At 50.2% G+C, this 14,958-nt stretch overlaps 1 protein-coding gene across 1 annotated transcript; it reads left to right on the plus strand.

Moving 5' to 3' along the window:
- The first annotated feature begins 224 nt into the window (after positions 1–224).
- On the plus strand, positions 225–4,438 carry RTN4RL1 (reticulon 4 receptor like 1). Its single transcript, XM_075169123.1, has 2 exons — positions 225–228; positions 285–4,438. The coding sequence occupies exons 1-2, from the start codon at positions 225–227 to the stop codon at positions 1,646–1,648; spliced, it is 1,368 nt and encodes a 455-aa protein (XP_075025224.1). The 3' UTR covers positions 1,649–4,438.
- Positions 4,439–14,958: the final 10,520 nt, after the last annotated feature.

Raw genomic sequence — 14,958 nt, forward strand, 5'->3', positions numbered from 1 at the left:
CCCGAGAAAGTTTCTCCTGCCCGGTTGGGGCTGGAAGCACAACCGCCTGCCTGCTGCAGGCAGGGCGAGGAGGCAGGGAGTACTCCATACATCACGTTTAAAGTACCGTGGGTGATGAGCCCACTCATCACAGCCGCAGTCGTTTCCGTGCGTCATTCATGAGCAGAGAAGAGGGCTGAGTTAATTGGAGGCGTTTTTCACCCGGAATAGTCCCCACGGCGGCGATGGGTGGGTGGGGGGTGCCCGAGTCCCCGCTGACGCCGCTCTCCCCTCTCTCTGCACAGGGGGGTTCGCGGAGCTGCTCCTGGTGCTGCTGGGGCTGAAGGTGCCCGGCGCCCTGGGCTGTCCCACCGACTGCGTGTGCTACCCGTCCCCGATGACCGTCAGCTGCCAGGCTCACAACTTCGTCACCATCCCCGAGGGTATCCCCGAGGACAGCGAGAGGATCTTCCTCCAGAACAACCAGATCACCTTGCTGCTGCGGGGCCATTTCAGCCCCTCCATGGTCACCCTCTGGATCTACTCCAACAACATCACCTTCATCGACCCCAACACCTTCGACGGGTTCGTCAACCTGGAAGAGTTGGACCTGGGGGACAACCGCTACTTAAGGGCTTTAGCTGCAGACACTTTCCAAGGGCTGGTGAAACTCCACGCCTTGTATCTGTACAAGTGCGGGCTGAGCTCCCTCCCCAGCGGGATATTCGGTGGCCTCCACAACCTGCAATACCTTTACCTGCAAGACAACCACATCGAGTTCCTTCAGGATGATATTTTTGTTGACTTGGTTAACCTCAGCCATCTTTTTCTCCATGGAAACAAGCTCTGGAGCCTCCATCAGAACACGTTCAGGGGACTAATAAACTTGGATCGGCTGCTCATCCATCAAAATCAGCTGCAGTGGATTCACAGGCGGGCTTTTCATGACCTCCGAAGATTGACCACCCTTTTCTTGTTCAATAACAGCCTCTCGGAGCTGCAGGGGGACTGCCTGGCCCACCTGGGAGCCCTGGAGTTTCTCAGGCTGAACGGGAACCCGTGGAGCTGCGATTGCAAAGCCCGTTCGCTCTGGGAATGGCTGCACAGGTTCAGAGGCTCCAGCTCCAGCGTCATCTGCGAGTCCCCTGAGCAAATGCACGGCAAGGACCTCAAGGTGCTAAGAGCAGAAGACTTTAGGAACTGTTCGGGGTCCGAGTCGCTCCATCAGATAAAAACACATACTTTCTCTACAGCAGACAGAGGAGCCTCCAAAACCCACCACCCACACCACTCCTCCAAGGAGAAGGGGAAGGAGAGAGGGGCCGAGAACAGTTTGCACAGCAGCCAGCCCGCCGCCCCCCCCAGCTCCCGGCCGGGCTATCGCAAACCCGGCAAGAACTGCACCAGCCATAGAAGCCGTAACCGAATCTCTAAACCGGTATCCTTGGGGCCGCGGAAAAACGGGCAGGAGGTTCCAGACTATGTGCCTGATTATCAGCACAAATTCAGTTTCGGGGTGATGCCAACGCTCCCCCCCAAACGCAAGGGTAAGTGTACCCGGCGGACGCCCATCCGCCCCCCCAGCGGGGTCCAGCAGGCAGCCGGCTGCTCGGGGCTGAGGGCATCGCTCCTGGTTTTTATGATGGTGTTAGCGGCCGTCATACGCTGAGCCCCCGGCTGCGGACGGAGCGAATCTGTACTGCCACCAATCTACAAAGGACCAGAGTTTCTTTTCTTCTTCTTTTTTTGTACGTGGCGAGCGTTGGCCTGGCCAAGGGAAGAACGTTGTCTCGGCTTCTGATGGTCTCTCCGTGCCCGGCCGGGCTGCCAATACGGACTGTGCCGAACGCAGCGGGAGCGGATTAAAAGGCATTATCACACCTTGTCACAAGCAGCCTAAGCGAGCACCTACAATAAAAAAAGCCAACCTTACAAAAACCCAGATAACAGGGACGGTAGCCAATTCGTCGGTGACAACAACCGGACAAATGGACTGTATCCATGCTCTTGTGAAATCCCGTTCATTTGAGAGCGCTCTGAACGACCCCTCCAATTACCAAAAGGAACATAATTGCTGTAAAAACGATCACCAATTAAGCCTACGCTGTTTCTCTGAAAGCGAGTGCAAGGACACTGATACCGATGTAATACGGACATTGGTTCTCCCACGTTTTAGCCCTTTTGGCTCCAAACCCAGAGGCCAGAGTTGGCTGGGAATCTCTTAGAAGACAATCTCAAACCCCTGAATATCTCAGGCATTACAGCAGAACAGGGCTTGCCTGCTGGGCTTGGAGTAGCCAACAACCAAAGGAAAGACTGATTAGAGGTGGAATTAAACAAAAAAACCCCCAACAAACCCAACACTTAAAGAAATGAAGTACCCGCAGGAGGTGCGTTTTTTTGTAACCATGTTCACACATCTGAAAAAAAAAAACCCAACAAATGCACAGGCTCCCCCTTTCCCCTCAATTATCCATATGTATGTCTTATAACGTTTATAAACTATATGGAAACTATATCTTCAGAACTAAGGATTGTATCGTTGAATTTATAGCAGACCAGTATATGATTTTTTTTTTTCTCAAGAAAACCAACCGGCAGCAGTGCCTACAGAAGCTGAAAGCCATCGGGCGGGCTCAGTACGCGCGGGGGAACCACAGCGGACCAATGTTCTCAGCAATTCAGAGCACCAAACTTTGGGAGGGGTGGGGGGCGGGTTGTATGCAATGCAGCAAAGTCCATATCCAGAGAGCCAAAACTCACCCTTACATCCTAATTTGTAACTGGGGGGAAGAGAGAGAGATTAATTAGTCCAAATAAATAGAGCCATAGAGCTCTGTCTCCGGAAGGTGCTGCCCCAGGGAGGAGAGGGGCTTTTTTGGGGGGCTGGAGGCAGAGAGGGGCTTCCCAGCTGTGTCGGTGGCGTGAGGACCTTTATAGCTGGACTAAGGTTTTCACTGGGGCAGCAAGGAGCAGTTCCCAGGCTGCAGATACTCCTGACAGCGTCAGGAGAGGTTTTTTTTCTTAAAAGGAATAGGTTGCGTCACGGGAAGAGTCAGAGAAGGGGGAAACTACAGCTTGTAGGGGACCGGTGAGAAGCGCAGTGCCCAGGGTTTCTGGTCTGCGATAGGAGGGAAAAATAAATGGTCCAAGACAGCCGTACGAAGGGGGTTGTGGCTGGGTGGAGGAGAGGGAGCAGATCTGCTTGTTCCCCTCGTCCCGAATTAAACCCTGCGGCGGAGCGATGCGTTTGCTGGTCGGGGGCACGGCAGAGCCGGCGGCATCACCGACGGCAGCCCGCGGGCTCGGGGAGGTGCTGCCCAAATTTTGCAGTCGGTGTGAATTCCCTGTCAGCGTGGATCCGTGAGACCAAACAGACAGTGAAGTTAATGAAACGAGGGAAATAAAAGTGATCTTGGACAAGAAAAGGCTGCTGTTCATTTCGTAACGATATCCCAGCGGCGGCACGTTTCCAGCCCGTAGCTCACGTGTGGGGCTGGAAAGCCCGAAGGAAACAGCTCGTGTTTTCCATCAGACACAGCACTGGCCTCAGGAAGAAGGGGCCAGCTCGGGAAATCCGCTCTCCCAACCTCTTTGGGGATGGGGAGAGGGTATTTACGCAGCGGCAGATCCCCTGGAGGTGTCTGGAAATGAAAAGGGAAACTTCCCAGCAAAAAAAAAAGAAGAAAATCCCCCGAGACACTTATTTTTAAGAGCGGTTGGGTGCTGGGAGTGGGCAGCTGGTGGGGGCACGGTGTCTTCTGTCCGCCTCGCAAGTGAGGAGGGGCAGGGGCTTGGATGCTTTGCTTTTAAATATCCTTCTTGGGGAATAGCAGGAGTAACTCTGGGAAGAGAAAGGAAGAGGTTACTTCATCAAGCCCTCTCCCTTCCAGCTCCTACCCAAACTTCTCTGTCTACAGGGCTCTAAAGCTCCACTAAAGGGACGTCCAATGCAGCCAGAACAAATAATCCGTGATCTGAAATAGCTCCCTCTCGTCCTACTCTCTATAACCAATAGCAACTGAATGAGTCTGGCACTGTCCCTTAGAAGTGGAGAATGTTGTTATGTTGGTTATTTCGTTTCATACTCTGGAAATCAAAGCTCTCAGTGGGAGAATGAAGAAGAGAAGCACTTTATTAATTTTTTTTAAGTCTGTGTGTAACTCCTGTAATATAGGAGTGAAATGTCAGTACAGGAGATGCTAATGTTTTATAAATGATTTGGGTGCAGCAGGCACGATGGATAGTCTTTGAGATGAATTATATTAGAACAGACTACGCCTGGCTCAAGACCATAACTGTATTTTTAGTATCTTTTGCTTTAACATGTAGGAAAAATAAAGACAACTCCATGGTGTATTACGAGCCTTGTCAATCAAGCACTCTAACTCCTAGCAATAAAGGCTACTCTTTAAAAACCAGAAGGGAGACATGATACACTGCTAAATAGGAGGTGTCACTTGACATGGACTATAGGTTTCTGATGTTCCTCCTGCCTTCCCCTTAGCTGTCGTCCCTCCTCGCGCCCATCCTTCCTCCACGACCACAGCTCTTTGAGGATAAACTAAATTTTTATGGCATGCTCTGACACTTAGCCTCAATAACTAACTTCCCATCTGCATGGTTCAGCTCTACCATGACCCCTGGTTCACTCTCGCGTGTTTTTTCCCCAATCCCTTCATACAGCATGTCTTCATGCATTTTGAATGTTGCTCTGGGCTGGCATAAATCCCCTCTTCTCCGAAGCAGCGCTCCCACAACCTCAAAGCAAACATCTCTCCAGTCGAGCGGACGCAGGTATAACCACGACTTGCCAGAGCTAGTCTGGCTCAGGCTGGAGATAAGTTGGAGAAATTTGAGATTTAAATAGAATCACTTTCAGACATCAAAGGTTTGACAGGGAGGTCCCTGGGGTGAGGGGCTGAACCCCCGAGGTGGCGGTAAGCATCATAGCCCCTTTGAGACAATGTTGGGCAGTGGTGTACGTGCTCCCATTTGGACAGGCTGGATTGATGGGTCAAGGCAACTGTAGGAGGTTCAACAAGGCTCAGTGCCGTGTCCTGCACGTGGGTCACAACAACCCCATGCAACGCTACAGGCTTGGGGAAGAGTGGCTGGAAAGCTGCCCCGTAGAAAAGGACCTGGGGGAGCTGGTCAACAGCCGGCTGAATACGAGCCAGCAGTGTGCCCAGTTGGCCAAGAAGGCCAACGGCATCCTGGCCTGTATCAGAAGTAGTGTGGCCAGCAGGACCAGGGAAGTGATCGTGTCCCTGTTCTCGGCACTGGTGAGGCTGCACCTCGAATCCTGTGTTCAGTTTTGGGCCCCTCACTACAAGAAGGAGATGGAGGTGCTGGAGCGTGTCCAGAGAAGGGCAACGAAGCTGGTGAAGGGCCTGGAGCACAAGTCCTACGAGGAGCGGCTGAGGGAACTGGGACTGTTTAGTCTGGAGAAGAGGAGGCTCGGGGAGACCTTACTGCTCTCTATGACTACCTGACAGGAGGTTGTAGCGAGGTGGGGGTCGGTCTCTTCTCCCAAGTAACAGCGATAGGACGGGAAAACGGCCTCAAGTTTCACCAGGGGAGGTTTAGATTGGACATTAGGAAAAATTTCTCCACCAAAAGGGTTTCAAGCATTGGAACAGGCTGCCCAGAGAAGTGGTTGAGTCACCAGCCCTGGAGGTATTTGAAAGATGAGTAGATGTAGTGCTCAGGGACATGGTTTAGTGGTGGACTTGGCAGCTAGGTTAACGGTTGGACTCGATGATCTTAAGAGTTTTTTTCCAACCTAAGTGATTCTGTGATTCCACAAACCTAAACCCCTCCGTGCTCCACAGCTCTGCCTGGCCTCCCCCGGCCATGCCACCGTACCCCTTCCCAGCATGGGGGGAACCAGCTGTGAACTGGTGCAGTTCCCTGTCACAAGCTCAACCTTTGGACGTGCATCGATTCCCCTCTCCGGGGTCCGGGCAGACAGGCTGCCTGTTGCCGACGTGGTTAGAAGCTGCCGATAGCTCCCCACAGCTCGGCTGCAAGCTCTGAACACCTCCCTTGGGAAACGGGTCACTTGAGAGCATTTATTCGCTCATCGGTTTCCCATTCCTTTAGCGTTCTCCGGTCTGCCGCCCGCACCACGCGCTGCTCCGGCAGACGAGACGAGTCCCTGTCGGCGCGGCTGCCTTCCCCTTACTTACCTGATTGCATCAGTGAGCTTTAATGCTCTAACTTTGGGCTGTTCATGCAAATCCTTTCCATTAAAAAAAATAAACGCCAGAGAACCCAGAAGAGACCCCAGACTGTGCCTCTGGAAACTCATCCCCGGCGGCAGAATCCGGTTTCCTGAGTCGGAGCCAATTTTCTCTCCATTGTACCACTTTTCCACAGTTTCATCCCGTAATTGCTAATACGGAGCTTTTCATACATGCTTTGAAAACACAAACCATGCGACACTGCATCTCTTTTATCCTCCCAGGCAGGCTGAAAACCAAACACCTCTCGGATATTGAGAATAAATTTTTAGTTTATCAGTCCAAACCAAGACCACAAGTCCACAGTTTCTCCTCTATTCCCCATCGCTTCCCAGACAACACTTGTGCCCTCCAGCACCCATTCCAAATTATTATTTCCTTTGTCTCAGAAAGTTGCTCTGTGACACGTACCTCCTTCAGAGCAGAACAAAAGCATCACTTCACGTTTCTTGTAAGCTAAATAACACTTTTTGTGGTCCTTCAAGTTCACCCTTCCCTAAATCCTCCGTCTGGGTATGCTTTCCCTGCCTTAGCTTCAACCACACCCTGGGAACACTTCCCAAGATCCCATTTCCCATTGCATGACCAAGAATATTTCCCTTTCCATCGCTTACTATCTCCTTGAGGTCTCGTAGGTTGACGGCATTCCTCTGTTCCACCAGCCCTCTTCTCTCCCTGAACGCGTCCAGCGGCCCCCAAGCTCACGACTGCTTTGGAGAAAGAAGAGATCGCCGACACCAGACGACTCTGATGGGAACGGCGATTCCAGGGATGCTCTTTATGGCTGACCAGAGTCTGTGGGTTACAGATGGAAGCAAAAACAACTATGAAAACAGGACAGAGAGGCCTGCCGCGGTGCAGTGCAATGTGTGTTTTTGGGAAGGTGTCACGCTGGTGTCGCTGGCGAGCCAAACCACCTCTCTACCCACATACAAGCGGCCCCAGGAGCAGCACCCCTCCGCAGTCCCCATCCCTCTCGCTGTCTCCCAATACACTCCGTCCTCCCCTCTCCCGGAGAAACTGCCTTCAAAGGGGAGAAGGGTCTTTCATCTCATGACCACCTCAAAAGCAGCCCATTAGGTGAACAAAAGCAAGCGTTATAACGCAAGCCCCTCGCTACCCGGCTCACTGCTGTGAGGAGCCGCTCGCTAAAATCCATTTTTATCCCCACCTCGTGAATATGGGTGAAATTCTCCCCACGCTCAGCCGCTCTGCAGACGCATCTTTATCTCTCTGCAGGCTCCTCGGCTCATCCCCACCCTCATCCGCACAACCCGAGTCCTTTCCGGAGCTGCCCTCCATCCTCTTCCTCCTTTGTGAAAACAGAATCAAAATAACTGTTTAACAAATCAGCCATTACCTTCTCCCATGTCACCAATTCCCCGCTATCATTTTGTAATTGGCCAATTTTCTCTTTTACCTTCTCTCTGCTCTGAATACGTCTCGGGAAGCTCTGATTGTGTGTTAAAATATCCTCCCTAATTCACTGCTCAATATCTCTTTCTGCTCTTCTAATTGCCCTTTTAACTTGCTTCTAATTTTTTTATAAATCTCCTAATCCTCTTCCTGCACAAGTTGTTTACACGCACCGGAGAATGTATATGTATTAGCAGATGTTCCTGGGTAAATAATGCACAAAAGAATATTACTGCTTCACGCAAGCTGCAATTACTGCTTTCCTCAGAATAAGCCCTGTTTAACCCTCCTATTTAGGGCACACACCCCTGCTCTCGCTGCACATCTCCAGGCTATTTCACTCCTGCTGCAGAACATTAACACCACCAGCTCCACCACGGCTCGCTCGCTATTTTCTGGAAAAAAAAAGAATTAAAAAAAAAAAAAAAAAAAAAAGAATCAAAGGATAAAGGGAATGGTACAGTTATGTTCCAACAAATCTTTTTTTTTTTTTTTTTTCGGGAACACAGCTAGAAGAAACAAAACAAAATAGCTACACGACTCGAACACAGCGGCACAACCCCAAGTAATAAACAAATTTGATAGTCTCGGCGCTTTTGATTTATGGACAGCTTACTGCGCTCCCTGCTCTCAGGGAGTCGGTTGTCAAAGCCCTCGTGCCGCAGACAGGCAGAGGGTCAGGCAGGCGTTGTTTGCCATCCGCTTTGTAAAACACTTCCTAAAATTACTCAAAATTTCCTTTCTCTCTTCCATTTCTTCTCTCAATTTGTTTGCGGTTTCCTTCTCACAAAACACTGCACTACCCGCCAGATGCTTTGAATTCTGTATTTTCCAGCTAAAGGGGGATGCTAAATCATGGGTTTAAAGTTACACATCTCATTCAGATGAAAAGACTCGGGTCATCGCGGGAAAGCGACCCTGGGTCCAGGCAGAAGCCAGTGTTTTGCAACCCAACTCTCCATCTCGCTCGGGGACTAAAGGCATCGCTGGTACCGGGAAGCTCCGGGAGACGGGGGCTATTTCGTACTTACAGCCGACACTTACGGAGGCACCTTGTTGCTGCCTAAATACCAAACCGTGGTTACCAATAATGTTCTGGCCACCAGAATATCACTGGGCACAGTGCCCACCTCTGTCACCTCCGTCCTGCCAAACCCAGGTCCTGCTGCACCCCACGAGGCTGCCTGCACCCGCCCCGAGTACCGTGCCTGCCCGCAGCCTGCCCGAACCTGCCCAGGGGATAGAAGGTTTAAAAAAAAAAAATTGAGAGGGAGGAAAACCAAAATTAGATGGAAACAGTAAAAGCTCACCTCCTGCTTTTCAGAGGCTGCTCTGCCACGCAGGGTCAAAAGCAAAACATTTCTATTAAAATACAAAACTGTTCCTATGACAGACTGCGGATTTCCGAGGCCGTTACGGAATAACAAAACTCTTGGCTATTTGCTGACTTGCCCAGAAAGATTTCCATTTCTTCCCCACGTCAGTACACTTTATTTCCCAAAGAAGCAGATCCCACTCCCAGCAAAGGTTGCCCTCCCCAGAGATGGATTTTGTTTGCTTCAATTTGAGCTGCACCAGTTTAATTTGATCCCCCTCCACCCCGTGGTTCCTGCGGGCAGATATCGCAGCATCCTCAGCGCAGGACTCTGTGCTGTGCCTTCCCCACCTCGCAGCCAAGATTTAACACCTCTACTTCAAGCCTACCAGCGTGACTTGGTTCTTTTTTTTTTTTTTTTTTTCCTACAGACCTAGTGAAACTTCTCTCAGACCTGGTTTCTCAATAGCGCATACAAATTGCTCTCTCTGGAAAAGGTTTCCATAGTTATTCCGTCAGTCAATCCTTCTACAGCTAAAATATCCTGTAATCAAAGGTCTTGGCTTCTCACAGGTCTTCTCTAAAGAAGCGTTTCTAGGTGGGCTGTCTCATGAACTACCTTCCATGCCCCCATGTTTAACCCTCCTGGGAGCTCACAGAGTATCTGTATTATTTTCAACTCCTGCATTAACCTCATTCTAAAATACAAAAATTTAAAAAAGAAAATTAAAAGGAAAAACAGAGCGACCCTTTTGGCACGTACCTTGCCAAAGGGTCCTGAGAAAAACCAAACATGCAAAACCCAAATCCCCCCGGCACCCAGAGCTGGCTGCCCGCAGGGTGCCATGTCACAGCCCTGTCCCCCAGGAGAATCTCTGTCACTAGAGAGACCTTACCACGTTTTCAGGTGTTCCTGACAGAAGGAGACCCTGGGACACTTGCTCCTCTCCAGCTCTTACGCTAATGCTTTTCTACAGGCACAGCTCGGGGGAGCAGCCCCGCAAAGGAGAGCGGCACGCAGAGCGGCGAAACCGCATCCTTGCCATCGCGGGAAGACTTCTTGACTCCTTCCTGCATCTACTTAGCACGCCAAAAGCAAAAGAAAACAAGAGAACATAAACATATGGAGCCCCCATTAAACCTGAACTAAATATACCGGGGGATGCTAACAGCCTGCCTCGACTTGCCGGCGCTTCAGCTGGTGCGGCAGGACCCCGAGCCGCGGGTTCGCCGGGCGGCTGGAAGGGTTTTCCGCAGAGCAAACATGGGAAACCTCCAAAATCCCGCTCCGCACGCGCTGTGAGCACCGCTGCCGGCACAGCACTGCCCTGAAATGTTGGTGCAAGCATCCAGATAACAAAGGCTCGCCGGGAGACACGGGGCAGCCCTGCCTTACGGCTCTTCTGATACTGCATCATCCCGCGTGCTCGAAGGAGCCCCTTCCCCGCGCCCGAGCGCTGGGTGGGGAGGAGGCCAAGGACATCTGCGTGCGTGAGCTGCGCGGCACGCCGAGGGCAAGGGAGCACTCGCCATCAAGCGGGTGGATCTCCAGGAAGGGAGATGGGAACTCACAAGATTAAAACAGGGAGAGACGAGGCAAGCGCGCGGGAGAGGCAGGAGCAAAGGAAGGAGAGCACACGTGCAGGCTGGAGCGGGTGGGTGCAGCCTTGTAAAGGGGGGGGAAAAAAAAGGGGAAGGTGGTCATATTTGACCCAAGAATGAAGGGAAGCCAGCTGAGAAATTATTAGAGGCAATTATGTGAGCAGAGTATGTGAAAAGTAATCCCAGCTGCAGGGAGCTGGGGGGGGGGAAGAAATCATGATGTGATTCAACGGGGCCCAAGAGAAAAAGCGCAGGAGCAGCGATGACCTGGTTTGCAGATGGATCCATTTCTATTTCTGCTCGGATGCTGAAGCCGAGCCTCATCCAGCACACTCGGCTCTCCGATGGCTTGCGTGACTTTTTCTCTGACTGGTGCGAGTGTGAAGCACGTGCACGTACTGCGCGTCATCTGGGAATCATATTTGCCTTAACAGTCTGCACAAATGCAAGTGCAAACAAGAATTCACTATTGACATGAACCGTTCTCCTTCCAGCAGAACTGTTTTTTTAGTCCAATATAATACCCTGTCCCTGGGTGTCAATATTTGTGACATGTTAATCACTTTATTTCTATTTTCTCTCTTTCTTATTTTTCACATCTTTGGAAACAAACGCTAAGTCATTGTGCCGATTCTGATAATTTCGAGTCATGCACTAAATACAGCAATTCTCAAATAGATTTTTTTCTTTCCCCCCCGCTGCGTAACTTCCCCCAAGTTCCACTATATACAGAAAAACCAACAACAGCTTCAAACACCAGGGCAAGAAAACAAAAAGCAGCTCCTACATCAAGTCACATCCCAGCTCCTCAGGCTTCCAACACATCTCAACACAGAACTAGAGCAAAAGGGCAGATTATTTAAAGCCATTGCATGTAGGCCAATTTTCACTGCAGTTCCTTTTGGCGCTGATTTTCAGGCCCCAGTGGAGTGGTGAAGTCATGAATAAATGCAAGTAAACTGAGCTTATCCACTCTTATTTTGAGCAGTAGAGTTTACTCACCTCATGCTGTTTCGGCTGGAACACCAAAAGGTAAGTTTAAAGCAGAAAAAAAAAAAAGGGGGGAGCGGGGGATAATCTACTGCTGCCCTCGCCTACCGACTCAGCGAGTCCAGCTCGGAGGAAAGGCAGGGCCAGGATGCTGCAGACCTGCAGCGTTTCACGCCGCGGGTGTTGAACGTCCAGCGGTTATCTCCTGGTGCTGTGGAAGGGCTGGAGCTGGTCCCCTGCTGCGTGTGAGGCTCCCCGTGCCCCCGCCGCGCAGGAGGGGTTTACAGCAGGTCCTATCTAAAATACTGCAGGCAGAAAGCTTCATTTGAGGAGGAGACATCCTCAGATGATACTTCCCAGCAGAAGGCAGCGTTTGATGGAGGAGGGCTGGATTTTGACTGCAAACTATGTTACAGCCTTCCAAACTGAAAATAAATAGAGCAAATATTTGAGAATTTAAGAGGTCGCCGTTAGTCTCAGAACACTTCACCTGGCCATCGGTGTCCTTCCAAGTGACAAAGCAGGACCAACCCCCAAACAACGCTCACCTGAGGACTTTCCCCAGGGCCACGGCAAGCTGAAGACGCTTTCAGAGCTGGCCAACTACGGCACTGCAAAGGTTGTGTAATGAATTAAATATGCTAAATACCGTATTCTGCTCCTCGGAGCTGGGACCGTACTTGCCCACTCGCCTGGTTTGTACGACCTACAAGTTCCTCTGAGCTCTGCCCAAGAGCGGCGGAGCCTGCGGAGACCCACGTAGACAGGATCTGAAGTCTACAGAGATAAATCCATTATGATTATCACATTAAGGAAAAAAAAAAAAAGAAGGAAAACTACCATACAATTTTATCTCCCTGCAAGCATCCCTTCCGCTTAGCTTTGACCATAGCGGACCGACTGCCACACTTGTCTCCTTGTGGTCAAAACAGCAGCGAGAGCCAGTTTCTTCAAAGTTAAAAGAAAATAATAATAATGGAGTCCCCATATTCCTGCTGTGTTTATAAAGAGACGTTTTCTTCCTGAGCTATACAGCATGGCGGGCTTAATCTGAAATTTCTTTTTAATCATAGCGGGAGTCCCAATTAACGTGTCGGGTAATCGTTCAAGTAGAACCGGAGTTTTGCGGCTGCAGCAAGGCGAGGAAAGGCACAGGATCAGGGTACCAGGGGATGGGCAGGGACCGGGAGCACATTGGCGGCCTCGGGCCCTTCCCCGAACCGCGGAAAGGCTGTCGGGGAACCGGGGCAGCTCCCCTCCTGCAATATTGAGATGCAAACAGGTCCCCCAGCTCCCCCAGCATCAGGGATGCAGCAGCTCCAAGAAAAACCACACGGCGAGAGCGACTGCACCGGCACGCCGTAAAGCACCAAATTGCTTTTACATGCACCTTCCCAAAGGGAACAAACCCCATCACAGTCGCTCCTGCTTCAATCTGCAGGCGTGTAATCCAACACATGTGCTTCCAGCGCGCAGGCGGGGAGGGGGACCTGGCACTGACCTACTTTCTTTTGTTGCTGGAAGTGCTGATCTCTATGCAGAATTCAGCGAGCAGGCAGAAGCTGTTATTAGGATCTGGCTTCACCTCTGCCTTACACCACTTCTTACATCACTGCAACCATCAATTCCAGCCCAATTACTCTCGATTTATACCAGTCCCAGCGACAGGACACTCTGACCTCGTCCTGCCTGCAAGCAAAGAAAATTGCCGTCTGTCACGCAGCGGATTTTGGCCCCGCAGGGGGTTACCTGCAGCCTTAGCAGCTAAACGCTATACTTACCCGGTATACGGTCAGCATACCCTAACAGCCTAAACCAAAGCAGCAGGCAGGCAGCCTTACTCTACATCTTTTTATTTTTCATTCACAAGGGAGTTGGGTGTGAGTTAGGCACCACACTGACCTGAAAAGCAAAGCTCTTTAAAATTCAAACATGTACACCCAGGGCGGATCTCCTCGGCAAGCGTTACAGAAAACACGGGCACACAAGCTCTTAAACACGCAGGCTTCTTTCTTCGGGTAGAACAGGTCCGGCACGCGCGGCCGACCCTCCTCCAGCTCTCCTCCCGGTCCCCGCAGCATCTCCTCTTCGGATGCTGAGCCGCAGCCCTGAGGTTTGGGAGTTACAGACTCACCGCAGTCACTGGGGCTTGTATAAATTGGTCTTCAGAGACAACCAACTCCATCGCCTTATGCAAAAACACTCCTTAGTAACCCGCTGAAGAGCTTCCCCTGAATTTCTCTTCCCTGTGCTCCCAGTTACCTGGGTAAAACGTACTGCCTTGATTTTGCAGATTTGGAGATAAAAGGGTGTTATGTTTAACTTGCATCCTTCAGACCTCGCAAGGCAGTTATTAAAAAACAAGCCTTCCCTTCTGCCATGGCTTAAGAACGGCCCGTTTTAATTGATTATTTTGCCCGTTATGAATAAGCAGAATAACAGCCTTGCAATTGAACTTAGGTCCTTGAAATGCAGAAAGACATCAGCCTGCAGTGCATTTGTAAGCCTCAGAGGCTAATTTCTGCCCTTCCTGCTGTTCCACTCTCTCAGTCTGGGATTTACCTAAGCACACAAGATGCGTCTCTACACCAGGCGGGGGGAATTGTTTCGCATTGACGTTCAGTCAACAGATTCTAATGATAAAACAATTTCAAATCCGCACTTTGATTAAAATCAAAGCCATGGAAAAATCATGCTAAGGTTCATCTAATGAATTTTTCTTTCCAAGACTTTAGCAGAAGCCTGCCAGGGACTAAATACAAGGGGGTAAAGCTAAATTTGATAGTCTGATAGTTGTCTTCACCCAGGCTTAGCAGTAGAAATAAATCTGGTGTGGCCACCAAGAAAATAATCCCATCTATTTAGCAGCAACAGTCTACTGGGGAGAGGATAAGAGGCATTTGAAGACAAAAACAACAATCTCAAACCGTATATATATGAAATTAAAGGATGTAGGTAATTAATAGTTTGATAAGATAATAAAATCTGCACTAAGCTAGGGCCATATGAGTCAGAGAAATAAGAGATAGACAATATGTTCATCCCTCAGTCCACCTCTTTACCAACACATATTTTCTAGCATTTGTCCAGTGTAGGTTTTGTTTTGTTTTTTAAGTCAATGAATCAACTTTTTTGATATTCAGCCCAATGCCAAACAGGAGCTATTGGCATTTGCTGAGGATGAATAAATAACTAGTAATGGTGCAGTCTCGTGAGATGGTCCAGGAAAATCCTGGGAGAGGTTTCCCCAGGACACAGCTAGCTCAATCACGCTTTCTGCTTTCTAAAAGAACATATATACTTATGTATATATATATATATCTTGTTACACCGACCACTGACGATAGCCACCCATCCTTCACCTCTCCACTGATGCTTTTTTGCCTGCTGCTCCCATCTCCCCTAAATACC

The sequence above is a fragment of the Calonectris borealis genome, chromosome 19, assembly GCF_964195595.1.
Source record: "Calonectris borealis chromosome 19, bCalBor7.hap1.2, whole genome shotgun sequence".
Lineage (NCBI taxonomy): Eukaryota > Metazoa > Chordata > Aves > Procellariiformes > Procellariidae > Calonectris > Calonectris borealis.